This window comes from Arvicola amphibius, chromosome 4 (genome assembly GCF_903992535.2).
Source record: "Arvicola amphibius chromosome 4, mArvAmp1.2, whole genome shotgun sequence".
Taxonomy (NCBI): domain Eukaryota; kingdom Metazoa; phylum Chordata; class Mammalia; order Rodentia; family Cricetidae; genus Arvicola; species Arvicola amphibius.
This window is the reverse complement of record NC_052050.1, coordinates 20,897,944-20,925,554: the sequence shown is the minus strand read 5'-3', so window position 1 is coordinate 20,925,554 and position 27,611 is coordinate 20,897,944. Positions and strand designations below refer to the sequence as shown.

The window sequence follows — 27,611 nt, the reverse complement described above, 5'->3', positions numbered from 1 at the left end:
GGACCAGAGAGGGCCAGAGGACTGTTAGAGAGGCCCCGTGGCCACAGCGGCGGAAAGGCTGGAGCAGGGTGGGGGCACAGTGGTGGTTTGGAGCAGGAAGTTGGGCCTGGGGTGCATGGGGTTGAACTTGGCAGCTTCAAGGTAAAAAGAAAGGTGTTTATTCAGCCTAGTTCTTATCCACACTTCTTCTGAGGGAGGTTCCAAGTCCTTGCCTTCCACTTAAGGTCCAAACTGGAAAACAAGATGGACAAGAGCTGCCCCTCCATCACTCTGAACCCCCAGTTCTGCTTCCAGAACCATTTCCAGAGCCAGAGTTCTCAATAGAGCAGCAGGGGCAGAGGCACCAACATGAACCTATCGTCAGCAGGTCCTGATACCCTTCATTTGCTTGGAGGAGGAGAGGGGCCCAGAAGTGACAGTAGCGCCCCAGGATGCTTTGCCACTTTCTGTGATCCAGAGACACTCATCCATACTGTTTCCCTTGAGCTTCTTCAAGAGAATGTGTCCCAGGACACAGACCAACTAAGCTGAGAGGTAGAAACATGGCGTTAGAGGAGCTGGCTCCTATCTGCAACCCCAGCACTTAGGAGGTTAAAGCAAGAAGAGTGCTGTGATTTGGAGACCAGCCTCGCTTACACAGTTCTTGAGCCAGTCTGGGCTATAGATGAAGATCTTGTTTTCAAAATAAAACAAAACAGACACAGAGACAGAACTACAGAGCCATGCAGCCAGAGAGAAAAGTGTGTGTGTGTGTGTGTGTGTGTGTGTGTGTAGAGCGAGAGAGAGAGAGAGAGAGGAGAGAGAGGCGACGACGAGAGAGAGGAGAGAAGAGAGGAGGAGGGAGGGAGGAGCGGAGAGGAGAGAGAGAAGGGAGGAGAAGAAAGAAAGAAACAACAGAGACATGGAGAGGGGGAGACAGGAATAGAACACACAGCAGGGAGATGATAAACACATTCATAGACTAAAGCAGAAGCAGGAACCAAGAACTGCGCAGACAGGCAGACTAGAGATGAGATTCAGGTTCCCTAGACATTCCTGAGGGGCTGAACACCAAGTCCCTCCGGGCTTGAGGGAGTCCAAGAAGGTGGTGCTACTGCCCTCCCATCTCCAACACTAAGACCACAGACATTCCTGCCCCCAACCCCGCTACCACCAAGTAAGTCAGGCCGTTGGCCACTGGAACTGATGGGCCACCCAAGGCACTGAAGAGGGAAAGGAGGCTGTGAATATGGGAAGGGCATATGGTACAACGGTACACACTGTAGGCCGTCAGGGTCAGTGTGCAAGGGTGTCCACAAGAGACTTAGTGCTCAGGGATGGTTTGTAGCCAGGTAGCACACTGGGCGAGAGTGAGCACATGTATGTGGTGGGTGTGTCTAGTTCCATAAAAACTCTGCAGTGTTAAGGAGGTCAAAGTGATGGGCTGGTCCCCAAACCAGCCAATAAGAATCATGACTGAGCAGAGCTAGTCACAAAAGAGGTGGCAGGACTTTGTTTTCTGAGCAGACAGTATGTCCAGGGCCACAGGCACTGCGCAGCAGCTTAGAACATGGCATTATTCTATCAGGGATGACCCCAGTCACCAGCTAACTGGCCCCCAAACTCCCAAAGAAGCCGCTCCTCCCTGGCTGTGGTGGTGAGAGGGCATGGTGGGATGGGGCAGAGGAATAGGAGACATGGTGGATATTCAGCCTCGCCTTTCTCTGATCTGGTTTCCATCCCTCTTGTTGCTGCATGCAAGCTTGTTTTGTCCTTGCGCCTTGGGAGCAGAAAAGTGCCACATCCTCGCCACGCTGGAAAGACAAAGCAAGCTCTCCTCCCCATCCCTTCCCACTCAAGCATCATAGGAATTAAAAAAAAAAAAAGTCCCATTTTTGTTAGAGAATGAGGTCAGGAAGCCCAAGGGGGGACCGCTTATCGGTGACAACTGACAATTTTCACTTCACCTTGAAACTCCCTCCTTGTCTAGACGTGTTTGGCCCAAGCCCAGTTTATGGCCACTTTGCCAGAGAAGAGAAACAGAAAGAAGGAGCTAACCAAATGGCACTTGGGGGCACAGTTTCAGCAGGTCCCCTGTCACCTTTGCAGGGCCCAGAGCAAGAACACCGCTGGTGGTCGCACAGAGACAGGTCTGAATATTTTAACGTTCTAATGGTATGGTGGCATAGGCCTATAGTCCCCAGCTGCCTGAGAAGCTGAGGCAGGAGGATTGCTTCGAGTTTAAGGTCCTGTCTGAATGACTTTGCCAGACCTTGTCCCCCAAAACCAAAACCAAACAAGAAGGCTGGATATGACCCCAGGGTAGAGCCGCTTGTCTAGCATACACAAAGCCCTGGGTTTGCGGCCCCAGTAACTGTAAAATAAAACAATAGATATGGGGCCTGGAGAGGTGGCTCAGAGGTTAAGAGCATTGCCTGCTCTTCCAAAGGTCCTGAGTTCAATTTCCTGGCAACCACATGGTGGCTCACAACCATCTGTAATGGGGTCTGGTGCCCTCTTCTGGCCTGCAGGCATACACACAGACAGAATATGGTATACATAATAAAATAAATATTTTTTTAAAAAAAACAATAGATATTTTAAAGTTACAGATCTTGTTAAAGAAATGTCCAATATTTTTGAGATAAGGTCGAATATATACCAAGCTAGCCTCAAACTCTAAATCCCCCCCCCCCCCACCCTGCTTATCTAAATCAGCTAAACTTCTGATTCCCCTGACTCTGCCTCCCAAGTCCTGGGATTACAGGCAGGTTCCACTCGACCCTGGTTTTATGCAGTGCTGGGGTAGACCCCAGGGTCATGGGCAATGCTTGGCAACCCCTCCGCCACCCAGCTCCCACCCATTCCATAAATTAGTTTCTAGCACCCTACCTTGACAGCTATAACCAGGCGACCTAGGAGACCAGGCTTAAGTTCGGTTTTCCTTCTTCCTGTCAGGTAGTCTCACACCAGAATGACATCACTGTAGAGAGGCGGCTTCCTTCTCACCCTGGCTCCAGCCACCCCTGCCCTTGCTACCTTCCCACCGCCAGACCAGCCACATTCTCTGCACCACAAGGACGCTGATACAGTTGCCTGGCCTCAAGTCTACTTTCGGCCACAGGCTCTGTGAGATGGTATACTCACGGGGCAAACACCCTGCTGACTGAACTGTGTCTCCTGAGCCTGAGCGTGTGGTCCTGATGCTCAGCCCCCGCTGACTACATTTGACAGGAGACACTGAGAACAGAGCACTTGGAAGCACCCAGGATTAGGGCCATGTGGCTTTGGTGGCCACCAGAGCTAAACAGACCCAGGGCTTTGATGCTCTCCCTCCCTCCACTGGAGGGCAGTTCGGACAATCCCCAGGCAGGATTATTTATCTTCCTGGAAAAACCCGGCCAGTTTGATCCCAACTTGTGGATTTCTGGAGGCGGGGAGAGCAGGGAGTGGACGCCAACAGGGAATTTCTGTCAAGTTGGGTCTCCAAACCAGAGCTTGTTCCATTTAGGCACAGCCCCAAGCGGGCCCCTGCAGCTCCCTGGCTCCTGCCTCACCCTGCAGATGAAAGGCAACAGAAATAAGGCGACAGAGCACAGGAGTAAGGGGTTCTGGACAGCACAGACATGGGAACCAGCAGGGGTCCGGGGCTGGTAGGGGAGAAGTGCTGGGCATCTCTCTTTCTGGACAAGCTTTAAAAAATTTCCACCCTGCCCCACCCCCTGCAGATCGGCTTTGCTGTCCTACCCAGGAGGGGACACTTAGACCTGTTGAGCCAGGCGCCAGGACTGTGCTTAGCGCTCTTCATGTGTAGTCTCTTAAATCCCTGTAGCCACCCTATGAGGTGGGTTCTATTCCTTATCCCCGGTTTCAAGTAAGGAAGCAAGTTCAGAGGCAGAGGTGACAGGACTCAGTGCTAACCTACCCCGAAGTTCCCTTTTCCTATAACTCACTGCTATCCCCAGAACCCAAAAGGATGGTCAGAAATGAGCGAGAAGGACCCAATGAGATGGTTTAGTAGGTATAGGCACTTGCTGCCAAGCCTGAAGATCTGAGTTCAATTCCCCAGCACCCACATACATGGTAGAAAACAATAATGAACTCCAGCAAATTGGACTTTAACCTACAAACATGCATGCTTACACACACACACACACACACACACACACACACACACACACAAACTGAGGAAGAATTTACTGATAGTGATGATGTATGAGAATCTAGATGGCCATGAAAAATTCTCATCCCTTAGCCGCCACTTCAGTCTACCCAAAGACTCTCTTCCACACCCCAAGGCTCTTTGCTTTATTTAAGTGGACCAGGAGGTCCCTAGCTGTCTCTCCTTTGTGGCTCAGGGAGCCCAGCATCACAGCTGGGTTAGCTCAGATTGCCTTTTTCAGAAAACCTTCCCTGGAGTCCTGGGAGACAGAGTCCCACCCTAAAGTCCAAATTCCACATGAGGGAGTACGGTCATCCATGCCTTCCTTTCTCTCTGTCTCTGTAGCCTGACTCCAAAACACAAGACAGAATGAAACCTGCTGAACCCGGGCCGGTATTTCCTCACACACACCTCTAAGCTGCATCTATCCCCAAGTACAAATGCAGATGACCCGGGGACACCAGAAAAGCCAGGTCCCACCCAAGTAGGCAGCAGTTGTCACCCTCACTTGTCCTCAGAACAGAAACCTTTCGGTTCATTCCATCACTCCAAACATCTGTGAAGGATACTGCCCTGGGACCCATTCAGGACACCTGGAGTGACGAAACCGCCATCCCATACACACCTGCTGTCCTCCGGAACACTTTAGGGTCTACTACCCGATGCTGCTTTCCCCAGCGCTCGGACCCTGGCAGCATCAGGTACAGCCAGTGGTTCCTTTCAACTTCCTCAGAGTTTTGTTGCACACACGCTCACTAAGCCCAGACAGAAAACGTCTCTGGGGGTCCCTTAGGTTATAGACGAGGGCAGGGGAAGGCGCTGCTTTATCCTCCCGGGCTGCCCTCGAGGTCCTCAGTGGGGACCCGCCAGCATTGCTTGTCTTACCTGGCAGGGACGAGACAGAGCCAGCGGTGGCCACCTGCTCTCGCCTGGTTTGCTTCGCAGAGGTTCTGGGCTCACCGGCTGGCTGGCCGGGGGCGGGGCCGAGTCGAGAGGGGCGGGGTCTCTTTGTCCCACCCCAGTCCTAGCAATGAGAAGTCTCTGAACTTGAGGTGGCCAGTAGGGCCCAGAACAGGGTCACTGGGAGTTCCAGTTCTTTTCTTCTTTCTCCCTCATTCCCTTTTGAAACGGGGTCTTATGCAGTTCAGGGTTTACTTTGAGTTCTTGGTCCTCCAGCCTCCAGATGCTAGGATTACGTGCATGTGCCACCACTCCGGCTTAGCTCCCCCTTTCCTCCTACCACCCCTTTCTTTCGCCCCCTTCTCTTTCTTTCCTTTCTTCCCATTCTTCCCTCCTTCCTCTTCTTTTTTTCTTTTCTTTTCTTCCTTTTTTTCTTTTTTTTTTTTTTTGTGTTGTTTCTTTTTTGTGTTGTTGTTGAAGACAAGGTTTCACTCCGGCCTTGCAATCTAGTCAGCTAAATCAGTTCTTCCTCAGCCTCCCAAGCGCCAGGACAAGAGGCAATGAACCACCACACACTGACTTCCTGAGGGTTAGGACACTTGGGTCCTCCTAACCTCCTAAACTACTCCCTCTTTCAGACAGCCTGATCCAGAGGGTCACATGGAGCCTGACTCCATCAGAAGACCCCACCCACCGCAGCAGCGGAGATAGCCTTGCCGGAACCTCCCCTCCCCTAGTCTGAGGCTCTTGCAAAATTGAAGGTGGGTGGGATAGGGCCCTCCTCTAAAGGTCAGCATCCACCATCCAGGGCTCAGCCATGCAGACGACTCGGCCTCTGGACGATGTGACGGTGCCCATCTTTTTCTTCTCTCCTTGCAACACAGGGCCCGCCACCCCCTCCGTCCCCAGACACCCTCGCAGGTCCCTCACCTGTCACTGTTTAGCACTGGAATGACAGGCGTCCAGATTCCGTGAGTCCAGTCACATTCAAGGCCATTGAGCTTAGCACTTTCGCCCCTGCCCCCCCTCCATCAGTCGCTAATTTTATTGACCTGTAAAAGGCACGTTCCTGGCTGGGGGCAGGTGTGGAGGAACTAACTCAGGGCACAGTGGGGAGTGGGACAAAACAAAAGGCTCCCATGGGAAGGACAAGGACCCCCTGAAGGGGCCAAGGACGCCTGGAGAGGAAGAAGGTCTCTGAGAGGGTTTCCTCAGAGCAAAGATGGATGCCCAAGAGAGTGGAAGAGAAATTTTAGCTCTCAGTCAGCAAAGACTGGGAGAAGAGAGAGATGAAACTATTTTCCATCCACTCTGAGGCATGGCAAGGATGAAGCAGGAGAGATGACGGTTGGATGACAGGAAGAACTGTCATCCTCCTGCCACATCTCTACCCTAACCCTTTCCTCCCCCCCTTGAAGGTGACTCTTGCCTGCTGGGCCTCCTACTACAGAAATAGCCCTTTCCCTGAAGAATCAACCTAGATCTTGGCCTCTCTTAAAATGAGAACAAAAAATGTAGGCCTTTGCAGTTCATTCCCCCTATGCCATGCCCTACCTCATTCCAGCCCTCAAACCATCAGGTTCTCTTCACCCAGGTGAGAAGGGGGAATAGGAAGGGGACATGGGGTTAGAGCCTGACACAGCAGGCGGGGGGATGACGACAATGGCCTCAAATGGAGGCTTTTAGATCTGGGAATGGAACCTAGAGCCTCTTCTGTGCCAGGTGTGTTTTCTGTCTGTGAACCCTGTCTTCAACACTTCCGATTCATCCTGTTGACAACCTACATGAGGGTTGGACAGACACTGAAGAGATTTTTCTTTTCTTTTTTTTTTTTTTTTTTTTTTTTTTTTCAGACTGGATCTCTTGTAGCCCAGGCTGGCCTCAAACTCACTATGTAGCCAAGGATGACCTTGAACTTACTTTAACTACAGTTATTGCTCACATTGTTGTGCGTGTGACGTGTGTGCACACATGAATACACTGTGGTGCGCGTGAGGAGGTCTGAGAACAAGTTGGCAGGAATGGTCCCCTCCTCCCACAGGTAAGGCCTGGGGATTGAACTCAGTAAGGCTTTGGGCAACACTTTACCCAATGAGCCATCTTCTGGCCCTATCTCTTCGGGGCTTGGGTTCCAGGCAGTTCGAGGGAGCAGACCCTAGGCTCTGTGGATGGCAGGCACTCTAATAACTGAACTACACCTCCAGTCCCAAGGGTAATATTTTAAGATTAAAAACTACTATAGTGTGGGGAGAGGGTTAGAGGACAGGGCTACGATTGGGAACAGAGACGCTTGGGAGGGTGTGCTTATATCTTTTTGTTTGTTTTGTTTTTTGAGACAAGGTTTCTCTGTGTAGCTTTGGGGCCTGTCCTGGAACTAGCTCTTGTAGACCAGGCTGGCCTAGAACTCACAGAGATCCGCCTGCCTCTGCCTCCCGAGTGCTGGGTTTAAAGGCGTGTGCCACCACCACTTGGCTTTATGTGCTTATATCTTGATTAGAGGAGGTATACGTGGCAAAATGTATTGAACTGCACATTATTGATATGAGGTTTATTTTCCATCAATTATACTTCAAAATAAAAGGTATTACATTATTTTCTATCTCATTTTAACAATTTTTATTTATGAAACAAAATTAATTTAATTTTGTTTTCAAAAAGAAAACAAAACAAAAACCCAAAAGCTGCCCTGGGCAATTCTCCTATATCAGTTTCTTCTCCACTCCATCCCAAGGTGTATAAGAATATCTGTGGCAGAATAAAGGTTCCCCCCTACCCTTGACCAGCGTACCACCCAGGGGGAGGGGAATGGCTTTGCTGGACTATCCTGCCCCCTGCAGTCTGAGCTAGGTACTACAGCCACAAGTGGTCAGTCCAGGGAGAGATCAGACAGGTTCTGGGCACAGTACTGTAGAATGTCAAAATCAGGTATTGAGAAGGGCACCCCGGGACCACTTTTTGGCCTGGATCCTCCCGTGAGGGGTCTCCAGGAGTATGCCTCGGATTTTGAGCACCGGCAAGGTCACTGACTTGTAGATCATCTGCAAGCCCCAGACCTAGTGTTGGGACAAAAGTCAACATCTGGGTTTCTGTCCCCGAGTTGGACTTCTGTAATGACCAGGGCTGTATCTGCCACCTAAGGCCAATCATGCAGTGGGGCTCCCTAAGACGGGACTAGAGCAGAGACTGTGGGTTACCCAGGCAGGACTTGTATTGCCACTCTGTATGAGGTCTCTTTTCCCAGATCAAGGGCCTCTGGGGTCTGGGGTTGAGGGTTCTTGGCCTGAGAGATAGCCCCTCACTTACCTCCCCCACAGTTACTGCTGCAGCTAATGGTCCCTCCAGGCCTCCAGTCCTTGAATACCTTGTTAATGACCACAGGCTTCTGGGAGACGGTATAGTAGACCCTAGAGGGGATGAGGTAAACAGCGCCCTTCTGGAGTTCCTGTACCCCAGACTTCAGGCCCTGTAGCTGGCTGAGCCCCTGCCAGGGCAGCAGGGTTTTCCGCCTGTCAATATACAGAACTTCCCAGAACCAGGAAGTCGAGACCTCAGAGGGTCTGCCTGCCCCGTCTGCACCCCGTTCCCACACCCAAGCTTGGGAACTTTTTACTCCCACGTGAAGATTTCAAGTTTCCTTATGAATCTTCTCCTTCCTTATTTCCAACCCCAAGCTACCATCCCCTTCACCTGAGAAGAGTGCTCTAGAAACATCCATTCTCCCTGACATTCCCTGGTTCAGTGTGCACCTGAGCCTCCTCATTGCCTCCTGGATGACGGTTTAACTTCCAGGCCCAACCTTCACTGATGCTCCATGACCTGGTTGGTTTCCTGCATCCCATTCACTCCCGTCTCCCTCACCTCTGCCTAGACTCATCTTCCCATGTTCAAACGCCACCAACCTCCTTCTCCTACCTGGGTGAAAATGCTCCCTTAAATGGAACCCGTGGGAAAACCTTGGCATCGCAACCTGACACACAGGAGGTGTCAATAAATAGGTACTTAATGACTGTTGTAAGCAGAAGTAAGGTAGGAGGTAGAATGGGGTGGGTGTGGCTTAGCGAGAGCTGGAGCTATTTAACTTTGAGTGAGTGACAGATCAGGAAGGTGTGTGTGTGCCACCAAGCTCCTGTGGGCGTCTGAAGGCAACTTCTGGGAGTCTCTCCCTCTACCTTGCGATCTGGGAATCAAGCTCAGGCCATCTGGGTTTTGAGACAGGGGCTCATATAGCCCAAGATGGCCTCCAACTCACTATGTAACTCAGTGGTAGGGTAGCTTTGCCCTGCTGATCCTACTGCCTCTTATTTCCAGAGTGCCGGATTACAGGTGTGTGCCACCACCCAAGTTGCCGGGGATAGACCCCACAGGGCTTTGCGTATTTTAGGAGCCTTCTCCAAAACAGAGTTACACCCCTCCCCGCCACCTTTTTCTTTCTTTTTTTTTACTTATCTTTTGAAACACCGGTCTCCCTATATAGCCCTGGCTATCCTGACACTAACTTACTATGAAGTCCAGGAGCCTTCTAGGACCCTTTCTCTGTTTGAGTCCAGCCTGTCCTGGGAACTGTCTGTACAGCCAAGGATGACACCTGAACTCCCAGGTACTGAACTACAGGCGTGTATAACCACCAAACCACTACCACCATACCCAGCTACCCAGCTAGCTGCTGGTTTTGTTTGTTTGTTTTGTTTTTAAAGAGATGGAGGCCTTTCTATTGCCTGGGCTCTGAACTCGTAGGCTCAAGAAATTCTCCAGGCCACCTCGCCTGACAGTTGGACCTGTCTTGAATGTTCTGAAAGTATGTAGGACCAAGAAGTTAGTCTGTAGATAAATTCTTTGTATCCTAAATTCCAGTTCTCTCTCAATCGGAAGCTTAAGAAAGACACCACCCCTCCGCTTCCTCGCTTGTGAGATGGGACTATGGATAAAACCTGCTTGCTAAAAACGCTCTTTAGCCTCCTCCACCTTCCTCATCCTGCCAACCCTCCCACGGCTCTCACGAGAAGTTGGGGTTCACATTGACGTGGTGGGTGCCCTCCACCTTCCGCAGGTCACTCCCGTAGCCCACGGCCACCATGCAGTTGATGCAGAGGAGCTGCACGCGCTCCGCTGGGAACTGCCTCTGCTGACTCTCCCGCTGGGCTGCTCGCACTGCTCGCTTCACCAGAGCTGCTCGCTGCAGGTCCTGGATCTGGGGGGGGGGGGCAGTGGGGAGGAGACATGACATGGACACCAAGAGACCCAACCTCAGGGAAGCTCCCAGGGCATTTGTACCTAGACCCAGAAGGGACTAATTTTTTTTTTTTTTTTTTTTTTGAGACAAAGTCCCTTACTGATCCTGGAGTTCCCTGACCCAGCTGGCCAGTAAGCCCAGAGATGCCCTGCCTCAGTCTTCCCAGAGCTGAGATCACAGGAATGCTTTGATGTCCTCTGGTTTTTACTTGTCTAGGAATCTAAGCTCAGTGCCTTGTTCCAATCTTTTTTTTTTTGGTTTTTCGAGACAGGGTTTCTCTGCAGCTTTAGAAGCTTTAGAGCCTGTCCTGGAGCTAGCTCTTGTAGACCAGGCTGGTCTCGAACTCACAGAGATCCGCCTGCCTCTGCCTCCCTAGTGCTGGGATTAAAGGCGTGCGCCACCACTGCCCGGCTCCTTGTTCCAATCTTATCTGCCTGTGTCTTTGTTTCCCTTCTGCCTGTTTCTAGAAGCTCTCTCAGAAATACAAAGTATCTGTCTCCCCCACCTTTTTTTTTTTCTCTTCTGAGACAAGGTTTCTATGTAGCCCTGGCTGTCCTAGAACTCATTCTGTAGATCAGGATGGCCTCAAACGCACAGAGATCCACCTGCCTTCTGCCTCCCAGGTGCTCAGATTAAAGGCGTGGGCCACCACTGTCCACCACCCCAATCCTCCCTCCCCGCCCCCCCCCCTTTTTAAAGACAGATTCTCATGTATCTCAGGTTGCCCTCAAACTTGCTATGGTAACCAAACATAAGGGCAAACATAAGACAAGGCCTGTTTCTAAGGTTATGTGGAGGAAAGGCACTACCCTGGCCTTCATCTTTCTCTGCATGGTATAAAAATTCCCTGGATAAGCTCGGAGAGGACCCCAGGAGTGTGTGGGTGCAGTCAGAGTCTGCTGACCTTGGCCTTGAACTCTTGGGGGTCCATCTTCTGCACTGCAGCCACTGCCTGCTCCATCAGCACCTCCAGAGCCTCATTGGTCAGTTCCCGCTGCACCTCCCGACTACCCTCTGTCGCCACAAAGGAGTACACGCTCTGACCAGCTCGAGCCCGGCCCCTGGCCTGGGAAGAATGGCAAAGGTCAACCAGAAGTACGCTGGGGTCCCTGTCGGATCCTTCCAGGACTATTGTAGTGGAGAGGAGGACCCTGGAGTACCTGGACCATGGAGATCTCATTGGTCAGGAGCCCATAGCGTACCACCACATTGCACTGGGCGATATCAAGCCCCTCCTCTGCCACACTTGTGGCAACTAGAAGGTTCAGGGTACCATCCCTGAACTCCTGGATCACCTCTTGTTGGTCTTTCTGTGGAAGGATTGGGGAGGAGGAAAAGGTTTACACGAACTACTCAGAGTCCCAGCTCTGTCCCCATGTATCCCCAAGATCCTGTCCATCTTTCCTGGTGACCCCAATCCCTAGAGCCACACAATTCTTTCTCTTTCTCCTGCCCTACCTGTCTCCTCCCCTCCCCTCCCTCCCCCCTTTAAAAGATAGATTCTCCAGAATCACAGATTGGCCTTGAACTTTTGGTGTAGCCAAGAATGGCCTTGATCTTCTACTCCTAAGGCTTCTCTTTTCTCTCTTGTGCTGGGAGCAAACAGCATTACCACACCTGGCTTATGGCTTTGTGCTTGTTAGGCAAGCATCCTACCACTAGTGACTCCTAAAAGTCCCCGTCTACCCGCCTAACCTCTGTTCTCCCACAAGGTGTCTCATGGGAAATCACAGAACTCAGTCTCTTCCTCCTGCCCCAGGGTTCCTGCTCCATTCCCTGGGGCCCTTAGGCCAGGCTAGGGGTGGGGGGTGTGGGAGGGGGAGGGTGGGGTGGTTTCTGTTTACCTCAGCTCTAGGAAGGTTCAATCCCTCCTTCCCCCAGCCTTCCTGCTATCACTCGGTGCTGATGACCCTGTCGTCCCCCCCCTCCCATGAAAAGCCACCAACCAAAACCAAACACCTGGGTCATGTGTGTGCTCTGGCTGGTATTCCCTGCCCCAATCAGCATCTGGGCCTTAATGTTCACTTTCTGTAGGCCAGGCTGCTGCCAAAGCCAGAGCAGGAGGGAGGAAGCACTCTGGCGGGTTCGGGTGAAGATGATGCCCCTAGGGTGGTTGGGGCTCCCAAATTGCTTCAGCAGGATCCCTTCCAGCATCTCCAACTTCGGATTCTCGGGCCCACGAGCTGCTAACTGGGCCAGCTCATTCTTATGGCCTGGGAACACCAAAACAGAGGCAGAGGCAAGGGGCTTAGGCCTGGATGTAGACAGGGCGCTCACAGAGACAGAGGGATAGGAGGAGAGGACACCTACTGCTGTCCATCCTCTGAGCGATTCCAAGAACACACTTAAGGACATAGTTTCCACGTATTATCAAGGCCAGCCTTCTATAAGACACTGAGTATAGAATCCATTGTTCATGTACCCCAGACTGGCACCCATTCTCATTCTCGCCATTAGTATCTTTTATATTTGTTTTGTTTTGCTTTTTTTGAGACAGGGTTTCTCTGTGTAGCCCTGGCTGTCCTAGAACTTGATCTGTAGACCAGGCTGGACTCGAACTCACAGAGATCTGCCCACATAACTCAGGCTGGCTTCAAACTCACTGTGTAGCCAAGGATGACTTCTGTTCCTGCTTTCACTTCCTAAATCCTGGGTTTACAGTCATGGGTTCTTCACTTGAAACCAAACCGGGCTTTTGTGCGTGTAAGGTAAAGTAAATGCTCTAACCATTAGACTGCACCCCAGCCCCACCCTTGAGTTTTTCTTTTTCTTTCTTTTCTCTTCTACCCCCACAGGTTTTCTCTATGAGCCCTGGCTGTCCTGAAACTTGCTTTGTAAATCAGGCTGGCCTTGAACTCAGCTCTGGCTGTCTCTGCTTTCTGAGTGCTGGGATTAAAGGTGTGGATCACCACTGTTTGGTCTTTGAGATTTTCAAATTTATCCTTGATACCAGAATAGCTTCAAGCCAGATTTTTCTGTACTACGTGTGTGTGTGTGTGTGTGTGTGTGTGTGTGTGTGTGTGTACGCATGCGCATAAACACCAGAGATCCCTGTCTGGTGTTTTCTATCACTCTCAACCCTTATTTTTAAATTTTTATTTTTTATTATTGTGTATGTACATGGCATGTGTTCACGGGTATGTGTACCGTGACACATGTGTGGAGAGTATAGATTCCATTCTTTCCTTCCCTGTTTACATGGGTTTGAGAGATCAAAAGTTTGTACAGCATGAACTCACTAAGTCATTTACCTTATTATTATTATTACTATTATTATTTGCGACAGGGTCTCCCACTGAAACCAGAGTTCACCTACTTGATAAGATGAACTGCCCAGCAAGCCCCAGGGATTCAGGTGTCCCCACTGCCCCAGTGTTGAGATGACCAGTCTGCTGCACCTAAGTTTTAAGTGGGTGCTTGGGATTGGAGCCACCCTAAGTGGTTTTTAAAAAATCTTGGTTGGAGGCTGGTAAGATGACGAAGAAAGAAAACACCTGACAGTTTGAGTTCAATCCTCAGGACCCACACTAGGAGAGAACAAGTTGTCCTCTGTCCTCCACTAGCGTGCTACTGTGGCACAAGGCCCACACGAATGTACACCTTCCTCACCCCACTTAGCAAATTAGTGTAATAAGTTAAAATATCAGTTTATAACCTGAATTGGTTTTTCTGTTACAAACTGTCACACTTGAGGCAACAAGTCTGTCATACCAGCAGCCTTGGGTTTTGGTTAGGAAAATAAAAGTCCCAGGCCTTCCTAACTGACCTGCAGCGCTCTGCCAGTTCTAACCCCACTATGGCTCACCATCGAAGAGCTCCAGCAGCCAGCGCTCAGCACGCAACATCTGAGTTTTCGTGGCGCGCTCCCTGTGGTAGAAATCTTGCAACATGTCAAGAGCATCCCGTGCGCGGACGGTGTCGTGGGTCAACAACGCGTCATTGTAGCGCCTCAGGTGGAGCGCATACACCCGCCGTTGCTGGAGTCCTGCCTCTGCGGCTGCAGGCAAAGGACGCAGGGTCAATGTTCCTAGGTTCTTCTGCTCCTAAATGGTCCACCTAGACTACCTAGACCACGAGTGTAGAAGCTCCACCCTCAAAGGCTCCGCCCACGCAGAACCTCCAGAACAATTCCTCTCACCAGCCTTGCTCAGCACCACTACTTGCTGCTCGTAAGTCTGCGTTCCAAACTGCTGGCTCAGTTCAGGCATTGCTAGTTGCTGGTGAATTTGTTTCATAAGCTCTTTTAGCAAGTCTCCAAAAGGGTCCTGAGAAAGGAGGAATGAGGGTATTGAGGGGATTCCCATATACATGGGAGAGCTGGGTACCATGGAGGTACCATTTATCTTGGGAGTGAGAACGTCCAAGGGCTGGCCTGCTGAAGTAGCATCGCGGCTGGAGAGCTTCTGCTGTCTCACTCACGTTATGTCTTTGCCCTGTAGCCTTGACACAGTGATGTCAACCCTGGTTCAGCCCTGCCATTACAGACATCAGCCAGTGCCACTACTGAAGAGGAGAACCGGTCCAGCCTCGACACCACGTGCCCCAGCTTCACGTCTTGGCAGTATCATGAGCCAATCTCAACAGTAGGCTATGGACGCGGACTACGTGTGCCTCAAAGCACAGAACACAGAAAGGATAGGTGGCGTCAGAGGTACAGGCAAGCGGCCTGAAATGACAAGCCCTGGGGGAGGTGGAGTCAGGGCCCAAGCCGAGCTTCCCTAACTCTGCACCAGACCCCCACCGCCCCTCACGCACCTCTCTGCGCCTCTGGCAGAGGTCATACTGCTTGCAGGGCTTCGGGTTGTGCTCCAGCAGCTGGGGGCGGCAATTCTCTGGTGACATGATGCGCCACGTATCCAGGTTGGCACAGAGCTGGAGGTGACAGAGAGGCATCACTGGAAAGAGGGGTCAGGCAGAATTTTGAGGGGGCGGGGTCCTGGCTTAAGAACAGGAGAGCATAAAGCAGGGGCATTGGGAGTTGGGGTTTGTTTCTTCTGTAAGTTTGAATGTGTGTCCTGAGTTACTGATATTCTAGGCACTGGTGTGAGAGGAACTTAGATGGACATGAAGAAACCATTGAGAAATAGCAAAGAATACATAATGGAAACGCATTAGGTAGTAAGAATGAGCTCCAAAAATTCTAAAGCTGCTGTTGTAACAGAGCAGTGGGGATGGCCAGGGGGACTGTGACAATGACAGAGCTGCTCACTGGGCTTTCCAGGCAAAAGGAATAGTAAGTTCAAGGACTCCCACAAACCACAATAGGCTCAAGATACTGGAAGAGATCGGTGTAGCCACAGCAGGAAGGGTAGGGTTGTAGGGCTGGGGAGAGCCCAGGCAGGCAAGGAGGTCCCCTAGTGGATCTGTGGTAGGAGAGCAGCAGGGGCTCAACTGACCTGTAGGATGTGGTCAATGGCCCCTTGGAGCTTGGTGGCCCCGCCAGTGCCTGGGGAGGCCGTGAGCCCCAGCACTTGGGGAAGGCGTTTTGCCCTCTGTAGCTTGTGCTCTAAGTAGCGGCTCAGAATGACGTTGTAGACCGTATCCTTGTGGGTGTGGTGACACTCGTCCACCACGATCAGGGAGAACTCTGGGGGGCACATGAGGGACAGTTGTAAGCCGCACCTGGCACCTCTTAAAGCAGTTTTTGCTTTGTGAGGTCCCCGCTCTTTTCTCCCTCTCCTTTCCTAACTTCGGGCTGCGCCCCAGACAAGGAGCAGGCAGGGTTGGCTTCTCTTCAATTTATAGATCAGTAAAGCGGGGCTCAGCTGGGGAAGGGACTTATTTGCCCGGGAGCAGGATTTATAACAAGGATTCAGCCTTGGCAATGGGGCCTACTCATTCCCACAATGACTAGATCCACAGGTGTTCACAGGGCCCCTGCCCTCACCTGTGAGCTCTACGTGTTCCTCGTCTTCTGAGCTGACCAGCGCCAGCTGCAAGAGCTCTGCTGTGCAGATGAGCAGGTCATGGCTCCGAGCCATTAGGCCAAAGCCAGCTCGTGGTCCCATGTCCCCACTCAGGGTAGTCATGGTCCAGCGTTTATCCAACATGCTCCTGAACTCCTCAGCATGCTGGCTCACCAGGTGTACCTGGGAGTAAAGAACGCAGGGCGAGAACCCGGTTTGTGGTGGTGGAAAATGGCAGTTATTGGAGGTTGGGGTGGGGGAAGCTGGGAGTAAGGTGACCCTTCAGGACATTGCTGGGTCCTGAACCAAGGTGAGAAGACCCAGCAGTGCTGGACTAGAAGAGACCAAGAACGGTCAGGAAGAGCGGAGACCCTGCTGTGGGAAGGGCAGACCACTCACCCTGTTGACCAGCACCACCACCTTGCCTCCATCTACTGTCTCTAGATGCCGCCTGGCCACAAAAGCAGCTGCCCGGGTCTTGCCAGCGCCCGTAGGCAACCATATTATGATATTCCTGCCTTCCAGAGCAGGTAAGATCACTTCCCATTGGTAGGGTCGCAGCTCCATTCTGGAATGGCAGAGGTTATCAGAACCCCCTGCCTTCTAACCCCTCCCCCACCCCCCATCCCCCCATCCCCCAGCCAGCACAATCAGCTGCAGAAGTTGCCCTTTGCCTGGAACTCCAAGCTTCTCAGGGAGGTGGGGCAGCACACCGTAGAGACCCACCTGGAACCTGCTGCGGCCAGAACTGGGGTGACCGGGTTGGGGGAAGAGAGCAAACCAGCCTGGTTTCTGCTGAGCCTTCTGGAGTTCTGGAAAGCCCAGGGAAGGCAGCTCAATGATTAGAAATGAAACTGAAACAAGGGGAGGAGCCAGAGCCCAGCCCATCCCATCCCATCCACAAATAAAAATAGGATTGGGGCGGGGTTTAGTTACTGAGAGGCGTGCACTTTCTTTGCCCTGAGTCCTCTACTTTCTCAACCCTTTTCCCCAGCCAGCTGGTTAAGCGAAAGGCATGGAGGTTCCGACCTTGGTTGACTGGACCAGGACCCCCCCCCCCACCGGAGTCAGGGGATGGGCAAGCTCTTACTCTCCCTTTGTACATGAGACAGGCTGGAAGCCATTGGGAGAAGAGGAGAGGGGTGGCAGCCAGGCAGGCACATCACTCCTAGGAATTACGAGGGTCAACAGCCCCAGTACAGCCTGAAGTTAGGCTTCCAGGTTGCAAGGGGAAGGACTAGAGGAGAGAAGGTCAGTCTACTAAGTCTGAAGCTACACCCGCCCCACCAAAAGCAATCACACAGGGAAAAAAAAAAAGCTTTATTGTTCCCTCCAAGGGATTAATGCCAAGGAATGAACAGTCCTGGTGCCCCAGTCCTGGGGGACAGATGGACAAAACAGTGTAAGATGAGCCAGAGCCCCTCATGGCTCCCCCAGCCTGGGCTGATGGATGAATAGCCTTGACCCTGGAAACAGGCACCTGAATCAGGCTCAGAACTGCCAGCCTGCATAGCTCTATAAGGACCAGGGCTGAGCAGTCCATTCCCTGACCACCAGACATTCCACAAGGGGCTAGTCCCAGACCAGACATCTCCCCAAGGTCAGATGCAATGAAGGCAGGAACAGAGCTGCAGGCTTGGGAGTGCCTGCTGGCTGAAGAGTCTGCAAGATCTGGGGCCCATGGCTGGAGCTTCTCCTGTTGAGGCAGGAAGAGGGGGGCCAGGAACGCCCAAATGGATCTGACGAGACTGATGTGGCCACTGCAGGGACCAGATGGGGACTACTTGTCAATGAGCCCCCCCTCCTTGAGCTTGAAGTAGAAGAACTTCTCCAGGGCACTGGCGCAGCGACAATATTCACTGTCTGGAGGATTGTACTCCCGGCAGTTGGCGATGACCCGCTGCAGGTCAGCTACAAAGAGCTTCCGGGTTACATAGTAGCGACTGCGCAACCGTTCTGTCATGGTCTTCAGGTCTGGGTCACAGAAAAGGAATATGCCTTTAAGAGGTGAAGGGATGTAGCTGGGGTTGCCCACCACAGTGGGTCCTGGAGGGTACCTGACTCAACACGGGCAGGCACAGATGTGGGGGCACACGCTGGGAAAATGAAGGCAGGAAGGTCCTTACCAATGGGGAAGCGGATAACCTCATAGTAGTCTGGGGCCTCTGACTTCTTCACAGGTTCCATGAAGGGCCAGGCACTGGGGTGTGACTAGAGAGAAGAGCTGAGCTGGGGACAAGCTCACAGTGCCAACTTGCCCAACCCAAGACTGCCACCCACTTCAATGACCCCTAGAAGAGAACCTGGCCTCTCACCTTGATCTGAGCCAGCAGGTTTTTGAGGGTCGTGTATAGCTGGTCAGGGTCCTTCAGCTCCTTGCTGGAATAGGATATGCCAAGTCTGAGGTGTGAGTCCTTCTGCCCTCCCCCCGCCCTCATTCCCATGTTCAGTCCCTGTGACTAAACACTTACCCCTTCTCCTTTCCCATTGGCTTCCAGCCTGTCTCTCCTGCAAAGGGGGAGAGAACAGCCCTAAGAATGTCTGCCCACACCCAAGAATGCCCTCCTGCCCTTTCAGCCAAGGCCCCTGCTCACGAATGCCAGGGACGCTCTCCACAGGGATCTGCCTCACTCCCTCCTTGAAGCAGCTGAGTCCAGGGTAGACCTTTCGGATCTGTGCCTGTTTGCGCTCGATCAACTTCTTGATGATCTGAGAAAGCAAAGGTCTCAGGGGCCACCTCGGGTCCAATCACCCCCAAGGCCATGGTGACATTTACTTTTGGCTTTTCCTAAGAAGCAGGGTGAGAACCAAGATCTGGCCCATTTCCTCCACTTAAACACACGCACGGTACATGCCTTTGCACGTTTACGCGTGACCAATGCACACGCACAAAATCCCTATGAATACAGTACTCACTTCTTTTTGTTTCTTGATGATGTGGGACAGCTCTGTGTAGGGGATCCGGGGATTCAGCTCACACTCCATCAGCGTCGCTCCTTCATAGTCCTTGATGTAGCCCAGGTATCGGCTCTTGGGTACCTTGATGTCCTTGGAGAAGCCCTGGGTGAGCAGATAGTTAAGACCCAATCCATCAGCAAGGACTCTCTGACTTTTGCAGTCACTTCTTCAGGAGCACTTGAGAGACAGCACATGGCACGCTTCCTGCTGCATCCCTAAACACGCCTGTGGCAGTGCGAGCTCTACCTGCCTCCGGAAAGGCTCCAACCCGGCTGCTGCACCTCCTCCAATCCCCTGAAGCACCTTCTGATTCCTGGCCCTGTTCTTCACTGGGTGGCAAGAGGCAGGGAGGAGACAGGAAGGGAGGCCCTTCCTCATTGGTGACAGGTGCAACAGGGGACAAGAAGGGACTCTGCTACTGGAAGCTGTGCACCCAAACCTGGCCCCCAGGCAGCAGGTATGGTGAGACCACAGCGCACCTGCTTTTTGAAGTAGCCGATGGCATATTCGTCAGCATAGGTGAGAAAGTAAAGGATGCTGTGTTTGATGTGGTACTCCTTTAGGTGGTTCATCAGATGCGTGCCATAGCCCTGTGTGGGGAGACCAGGGTTTATGGAGGAAAAGTGAAGGGTTTCTAGAGAATTGCTCTGGGCACATTCAGGACACTTGATTCTTCACGGGCCCATCTGTCAGTCTGTACATGAGTAGTTATTAAAACCAAACCAAACCAAAAAACCCTTGAAACATAGGTTCACAAAGAACAATCTGAGGTCAGTTTACAAGAGATGCAGCAGGGCTGGGTTCCAATCCAACACAGCCTGTTGGCCCCAGTGCTGGGACTTCAGAACAAAGGGGAAGAACAGGAAGGGGCCCAGGGGCTTTTCATGAGCATCTGAACCCTGAACTCACTCATGTCAGGACCACACCGACATGTATGTAAAACAGGAGTGCGAGAAGCCTGAAATAGCTTACTGTGAAAAAGACTGAAGCTGGGACTATTAGCTCGCAGTAACTCTAATAGTTATCTACTCTCCCAAGGTATGTATATAATTTTCCTGGGAAGAAGCCAGTTCACTTAAAAAGTTTTTGTCCTGGGGTGTAGTCACTTAGAATGCTTGCTCGGTATGCACAAAGACCTGGGTTCAATTTCCCAAACTGGATAAAACCCACCATGGTGGTATGCGCTTGTGATCCAGCACCCTGGGGGCAGGGACCAGAGGGTCACAAGTTTAAGGTCCCCTGGATTACACAGTGTGCTTAAGGCCAGACTGGGCTATATGAGACCCTCTCTGAAACAACAAGTCCCCAAAGGTTCACTTAAAAATACTGCTTGTGAGCCAGGTGGTGGTGGTGGTGCACACCTTTAATCCCAGCACTCAGGAGGCATAAGCAGTTGGATCTTTGTGATCTGTGAGTTCAAGGCCAGCCTGGTCTACAGAGCAAGTTCTTGAGTTCCAGGACAGTCAGGATTACACAGGGAAACCTGTGTCTGTCTGTCTGTCTATCTATCTCTATCTCTATCTCTCTCTATCTATCTATCTATCTATCTATCTATCTATCTATCTATCTATCTATCTATATCTTGGTGGGGTCAGAACTCAGTCGTAGAGTTCTTGCCTGGTGTTCTCAAATTCCTGTGTTTCATCCCAACACCAGAAAAGGAAAAAAAAAAAGGCTGATTTGGGTACCTTTTTATTTGTTTTTAGAGAAAGGGTTTCTCTGTGTAGTCTTGGCTGTCCTGGAACTCGCTCTGTAGACCAGTCTGGCCTTGAACTCACAGAGATCCTCCTGTCTCTGCCTCTCTAGTGGTGGGTTTAAAGGCATGGACCACCATAGCCCATGCTTAGGTACTTTTTTTAAAAACAGGTATTTCCTGAACGTTCAGTTATCAAGGCAGAGCTGCCACCTTGTGGAAATGTCTGGTCACTACAAGAAGCACTGGGGCACAGACATTCGGTCATTCAGGCTGACTTGGTCCAAATTCAGAAGCAGGTGGTGGGGTAGGGTCATGGTAAGGGCCACTGTGCTCACCTTGACCTGTTCATTTGAGGTGACAGCACAGAAGACAATTTCCGTGAAGCCCTGAGTGGGGAACATGCGGAAACAGATCCCACCGATGACCCGCCCGTCCTTGATCAAGGCCAGAGTCTTATGCTTCCTAAGAGAGAAGAGGCATGTCATGGGATTTACCAGTCCTTTCCATGCTCCCCAGGTCCCTCAACCCTGAAAGGCTGAGCCTTGGGATAGGGTGTCCAGTGTGGAAGGATGGGGAATTCAAGGTGCTCTGGGCCAAGGGATCCCCAGGGACTCACGGGTCAAAGACGAGGCGGGCAATATATTCCTTGGGCATTCGTGGGAGTTGGTGGGAGAAGACATTCTGCAGCCCCACAAGCCAGAGCAGCACTCGCCGGTTGGCCTTGGGCGTCAGAGAGTTGCCAATGACATGGAATTCGATGATGCCTCGACGCTCCTCCAGGCGAGCCGTTTCATCTCGGGCTGCGTTGGCTGAAAGAAGGCTCGTCTAGGCAGAAGAGGGGTGGTAAGCAAGGGCCTCGGGTGGGCGATGGTCCCTTCTCTGACAGATCAGCAGGTTGGGCTGCCTACCTCAGGCCCCAGCATGGCAGCAGGGTCAGTGATGGTCAGCATGACCTCATTGACCAGCTCCATAGGGATGTCACCCATTACACGGAGCCGCTTAGCATCCTCCAGGGTGAGGTTCTCAGGAAGCTTCCTCTTCTCCCCTACTGAGGAGGTTGACAAGGTCACCCAGGGATAGCAGGAAATGTGGAGGGAAGGGTAAATGGGGGTGAGAGGTCAGGGGTCAAGGACCCACCTGGCATGGGCTCAGCTCCTGTGGAATCCAGGCTCAGGGAGCTGTTGCTGCCTCCGCCCATGGTGGGACTGAAGATGGGGGTGGTGGGAACAACTGCTGCACTGACTGTAGCTGCACGAGAAAAAAAAAAATTTAAGGACGGGAGTGGAGGGTGTGGTGAGGTCTTCAGATCAGCCCTTTCTGAGCCCCAAGGTATCTTCCCACTGGTACCACACCCTACCACTCTGTCATCCCAGGGTCAGCAGGCCAGCCAGGGTGACCGAGCAGACCCTGCAGGGCTATGGGGCAACGTACCTGGTCGGGGCACCAGCTGGGTCCCCTCTGAGGGTGGCATGGTGAAGCCAGACTCCCAGATGGGAGAATTTGCCCCGTAAATCTCTTCCTCGAGCATAGACAGAAACCTGTGGGGATGGAACAGCTGTCCCACAATTCCAGACTTAGACCAGGAGTAGCCTGGGTCAGACCCCAGAGGGATGAGAGGCCCACCAGCCAGACCCTGTTCTCAGTGGGTGGGAGCCAGTTAGAGGAGACAACAGCTTCTGCTGTCTGGGAAGGCCTATTGTGTAGAGCGAGTCTCAGCTCCCTGCCGAGGACCACTAAGAGAAAATACAAGGACAGGACACAAACAGGATAGAGGTGAGGGACCCAATCATGTCATGATGTATGGCACAGGAGAAGGGGTCTGAGCTGATGCCACCCTATGCCGTGTGGCCAGGCAGAGTACCCAGTCACCTGAATTCCCTTACTCCACCTCTATATCAAAATGGTTTGAGAATCACCCAATCTTGCCACCTCTCGCTCTCACACGCCTGCTTCCAGCAAAGGTTTTTGAATAGGGAGCTCTGACCCAGATTCAAATGGGAGGAAAGAGAGGCACAATAGAGGCAAAAGGATACAGAAAGGACTAGATCAGAGATGGGAAATGATTTCAGCACAAACGTAAACTCTGACTTCTTGGAGCCCTGTGGAGGGAGGGGTTCTGAGGCTGCATCCAGGTGCCCATAGGAAACTATTAGTAATAATCTAACCGGGGGTTGGGAGGGGTAGCGTTAGCTCGGGCCATGTACCTGCCATCCCCAGACTAGCACATACTAGCAAGTAGCTTCTGGGCCATGGGCAAATCTGCCAGGTAGACACCCAGATCCCAGAAGGCCCATGGAGGGAGAGGAGGGACCAATCCAGGAAGCCTTCCTGGAAAAAAGGGACAACAGCGAGGACATGAATTTGGGGTAAAATCCCAACAGGCCAGACCGAGCCTTACTTGGGGAAGTGAGTGAGGATAAGGGTTCTCTTCTCAGGCACCAGCTTGTCCTTCTCCACGCGGAATTTTTCTAGTAGCTGCCGGCGGGTGACAGTGAAAATGGATCGCAGAAGGCTTCGGCCAAAGACATGGGTGGTCTCGTATCGGGGGAGGCTATCGCAGCTTTGGGGTACGTGGCAGTAACAGAGCCATCTGGGGGAGGTGGAGTGGGAGGTGAGGGTGGAGACCACCCATGGATCATACAAGCCTCCCCCTGTGAGGCCCTGCCTGGGCTCACCTGGTATAATTAACCTTGTAGGTAGCCACATCCTCAGACTGGGACCGCTGCCGGAACTGAGCAGGGGTCTCCAGCTTCCAGTAGTTAAGGCAGAGCAGGAACATCTTGGAAAGCTCAAACATTGTCTGCCGCTCTCGGGGGGCCAGGTGGCTAAATTTGTACTGCACAAAGTTCAGGACACCCTGAGAAGGGGGGAGGGGGACAAAAGCAGCCGGTGGCATGAAGAGCCAGCAGAGGCATCTCAAATACAAGTCAAGGCTTTCCCCTCCCTCTAGGAAACCCTGACCTTTCCAACTTCCATGCCCACCCTGAGGTCAGCAAACATGTGTCTCTTCTTTGAGCCTCTCTCCTGTTCTCAGCTTGAGGAAGAACAGACTCTACCCCTATGCTGCCCCTTAGGTCTGCTCTCCCAACCCGTCCTACCTGCTCAATGTTAGGCTTCTCAAATGGGGGGCTGCCTAGGGATCCTTCCACCACTGGTCGAGTCATCTGAAGGATGCATTTCCGCAAGAGCTGTAAGGAAGAGGAATGGGGAGAAATAGAGGTAGCCAAGCTCAGAGAGTCAGATTCCCATCTCACACCAAAGCTTCAGCACATTCCTCTTTGCAAGCTCACCTTGAAAAGGTAGAAATAGACCTGTTTGGTGTCTGTGTCCTCTTCCTTGTGAACAGACATGAACAGATTCTCTACATCTACTACCATTCCCAAGAGCCGGTTAATCTCATCCTCTGATACATTCTCCAGGTGGGATACATGGTCGGCTGCAAGATGGTTACATTAGGGTTGAGAGGAACAGAAGAGATCCACAGGGCTTAATTCTTTTTTTTTTTTTTTTTTGGTTTTTCGAGACAGGGTTTCTCGGTAGCTTTGGAGCCTGTCCTGGAACTAGCTCTTGTAGACCAGGCTGGCCTCGAACTCACAGAGATCTGCCTGCCTCTGCCTCCCGAGTGCTGGGATTAAAGGCGTGTGCCACCACAGCCCGGCACAGGGCTTAATTCTTGCATCTCCTCCTGAGACACACCTTTGATCCTCCAATCCTTGAAGGACAGGGAGACCCAATGTTCTCAGTTCTCACACCAGCCCTTGGTAGTTCCCTGCTTCTTCTGGGAGGCAGACTTCCCTTTCTTTCCTTGGGACATACACATACATTCTCAGCCCAATCTTTCCTTAGGAAGTCTCTCTAATTTCCCTAAGACGCTTTATGGTACTTATGCACCCTGTCCAAACAGGACCTAGCACCTGCCCTCGGCCCCAGCTCTAAAGACACTGCCTGCCTTACCCAAGGGGTGCTCACAGCTACGGCACAGCTCGCTCAGGTTGGCAGCTGGCTGCTGAAGGTCCATTCGAGGTGCGGTGGGGGGTTTGGGATTTTTCCAGCCATTACACTTGCAGGTTTCATTGGCCTGGAGGCGGAAGGATCAGTCAGCTGATGTTGTACCCCAAGCACCGGAGCGGCTCTGAAGCTATAGCTTCGCCCCCATTCCCACCCGAGCCCATGGATGCCCCCAAGCCCCGCCCCTTCACCCTAGGCCCCGCCCCCACCTTGCAAGCTGAGAAGACCCCTAGTTTCTCAAGCTTCTTGGCACGCGGCAGCCCCCGGACTTGCGCCTTCCTCTGGCTAGCGCGCTGCTGCTGACTCAGGCCAGGTCGAGCCGGATCCCCCCCACTGCCCGGCCCCCCACTTCCTACCCCGGCCCCCCCAGTCCCTGTGCTCCCGGCTGGGGCTGCAGCTGGGGCGGGGGCTGGTGCCGGAGTAGGAGCCGGAGTAGGGGTTGAAGCCGGGCTGGGCGCAGGAGTCGGAGTTGGGGCAGGGGCCGGGGACTGAAGGGGCCGGGGCTGCGCGGCCGGGGCCGGGTTTGGGGCCTGGGAAGGTTCCGCCATGGCCTCCCCCGCAGCGGAGCGGCGCCGCGCTCCCAGCCCTAGGGCCGCATGGGCAACCGGCGCACAGTGCGCAGGCGTCGCTGCCCCGGCGCACCATGGGAGTCGTAGTCTTCCCCTGCCGCTCTCCATGCCTTGGCCTTCCGGACTTCGGTCCTGTTTCTTGGTTACAGACAGCCAAATGTTGCTCGATTGAGCACCCTAGGTTGACTGCTAATTTTTTCTAATTTTTTTTCTTACAAAGTTATCCGGGATAGTTATAATTGCTGTTCTCTTGGGAACAAGAGGAACCCCGGAACACTGGCAGTCTGGAGGATTTGTGGGCTCCGCCCTTCTGAAATCCATAGGTGGAACAGGCCTGGACCAGGGTTGGCTCCCACACTGCCAAAGCCTACCCCAGTGACTCAGAATTGTAGCTCCAATAGCGATGAAATGTAGAATTCTACATTTTGTGCTGTGTGGTGTTGACACAGATGAACTATCTTTGACATTCGGCTTTTTCTGTACTTAGGTTGCTGTTAAAGAGAAACAGTTTATTTTCAAAAGAACAGAGGCGTAGTTGTGGGTTATGCTGCTGAGGTGAAGAATGAAACAATCCCAGCCTAGGGGATTATTTGTGTGTGAGAGAAAGAGAGAGAGACGGACTGACTGAAATACTGAGATTGTGTGTAAACGAGCGAATTAAAAAAGACCAGAGAGACAGTCAGTCAGTGCCGGCCAAACTGCAGATATGGCAGGCATGGAATGGTCCCCATTTTTGTTCTATGAACAGGCAAATATGGCTCGCCCAGCTTTAAAGCTGAACAAATTTCCTTAATCATTCATTCCCTTCCTCCCCGCCTATTCTCATCTTTTCCCTGCCTCCCCGGTGGTGGTGGGGAGCCATAGAATTAGCCATTTTCTTCTCCGTCTGTTAGTTCAGGACTATGAAAGGTCCGGTCCCGTTCTTCCAGGAAGAGCAGGAAGGTCCCTCTTTGGGTCCGGGAACAACCTTCTTTGCCCCAGGCCTGATTCTTAAGAGGGCAGGGAAGGGCAGGGCAGACCTCTTCAACCTTGTTGCTCAATCCCATCTGGGGTGGAGTTGAAATCCCGCATATTCAGGTGAACCAGTTCCTTCACAGCCTTCTGCCCTCTGCTGTAGATGGAGAAGCGCTCAGGGAGGAGCATGGTCCCGGATAACAGCATCAGTGGGAGACTAGATCACTAATAACATGCTGCTCTCAAGGACGATGGACAGAGCTGACTTGATCTCTGCTAGCCTATGCCCCTTGGAATGCGAAGAGTGGGCGGGCCCCCAGAGGATGGGGGGAGGGGGAGCCCTCGTGCCCTTCGCAGCAGTTGCTCTCTCGGATGCGGCGGGTAGGGAATCATTTCTCCACCGGGCAGCAAGAACCGGGGGAGAACCGGGTAGCGTCCCGATGTCCCAGCGTGGCTTTGGCTGAACAAAATCAAGTGGTCACACTGCCCGTGCGGCTGCTCAAGGATGATATGCCTGTGGCGCAGGGCAACGGCCGTGCCAATACAAGTTTCCAGATGAAGATGGATGCCCATGGTTTTGGTCCGGATGACCTGATGGTGCGGGTGGACGGCCAGAACCTGACGGTGACCGGTCAGCGGCAACAGGAGTCAAATGATCCAGTCAGGGGTGGTTACCGCATAAAGCAGACAGTGCACCGGCAAATGCAACTCCCACGGAACATAGATCCTGCGGCCATGACCTGCAGCCTGACACCCTCTGGCCATCTGTGGGTCCTGGGACAAAACAGGTCGCTACCTCCGCCTGATGCCCCAACAAGCCAGGCCCCAAGACACAGGAGCCACGGACCTAAGAACTCCAACCGATCCTGACCCATTAAACAACCGAGATGTGTGCAGCAACCTTGGAGTCCCTCAGCATTTTTCCTAGGGGTGGAGGGTTGGAGCTGCAGGGAGGAGGTGGCCAAGGGAGGCATCTTAGGTAGTAAGCACACCAATAACCAGGCTTCCGGTTCTGATATAAACCAGAGGTGAGTGTGGACTTAGACAATAGCATCAGCCCCAGCAGGGAGCAGCAGAGGGCTGGGATGGTCCTGAACCAAGATAGACAGTGCTGAACCTGTCACGGGGGCGCTGTGGAGGACAAAGGTGGAGATGGGCTGCAGCACCGCTGTTAGGATCAATCCTCAGTGGTCCTCTTTAGGGAGAGGACAGAAAAGAAAAAACAAACCCCTAGGAGGTCACTACAGAC

At 52.5% G+C, this 27,611-nt stretch overlaps 3 protein-coding genes across 4 annotated transcripts; 1 reads left to right on the top strand and 2 right to left on the bottom strand.

Moving 5' to 3' along the window:
- Positions 1-7,574: 7,574 nt before the first annotated feature.
- On the bottom strand, positions 7,575-17,199 carry Dhx58 (DExH-box helicase 58). Its single transcript, XM_038327334.2, has 12 exons — positions 16,904-17,199; positions 16,577-16,745; positions 16,159-16,360; positions 15,668-15,858; positions 15,027-15,143; positions 14,410-14,536; positions 14,077-14,268; positions 12,231-12,484; positions 11,432-11,581; positions 11,176-11,337; positions 10,039-10,229; positions 7,575-8,445 (listed from the first exon to the last, which is right to left on the bottom strand). Exons 2-12 carry the CDS (start codon positions 16,742-16,744, stop codon positions 8,337-8,339), a joined length of 1,863 nt encoding a protein of 620 aa, XP_038183262.1. The 5' UTR covers position 16,745; positions 16,904-17,199; the 3' UTR covers positions 7,575-8,336.
- A 285-nt stretch (positions 17,200-17,484) lies between these two features.
- Positions 17,485-25,424, bottom strand: Kat2a (lysine acetyltransferase 2A). Of its 2 annotated transcripts, none has more exons than XM_038327332.2 (18): positions 25,049-25,424; positions 24,786-24,909; positions 24,122-24,267; positions 23,930-24,019; positions 23,507-23,688; positions 23,230-23,421; positions 22,263-22,369; positions 21,969-22,079; positions 21,740-21,879; positions 21,448-21,656; positions 21,167-21,293; positions 19,615-19,725; positions 19,094-19,237; positions 18,772-18,886; positions 18,649-18,685; positions 18,493-18,556; positions 18,304-18,388; positions 17,485-18,151 (listed from the first exon to the last, which is right to left on the bottom strand). In XM_038327332.2, exons 1-18 carry the CDS (start codon positions 25,385-25,387, stop codon positions 17,958-17,960), a joined length of 2,517 nt encoding a protein of 838 aa, XP_038183260.1. In that variant the 5' UTR covers positions 25,388-25,424; the 3' UTR covers positions 17,485-17,957. The 2 variants fall into 2 exon arrangements, with proteins under 2 accessions (XP_038183260.1, XP_038183261.1); XM_038327333.2 differs by having other exon boundaries at positions 21,740-21,876.
- Positions 25,425-26,722: 1,298 nt separating this feature from the next.
- Hspb9 (heat shock protein family B (small) member 9) lies at positions 26,723-27,232 on the top strand. Its single transcript, XM_038325336.1, has one exon. The coding sequence runs from the start codon at positions 26,735-26,737 to the stop codon at positions 27,230-27,232; it is 498 nt and encodes a 165-aa protein (XP_038181264.1). The 5' UTR covers positions 26,723-26,734.
- The last annotated feature ends 379 nt before the right edge of the window (positions 27,233-27,611 follow it).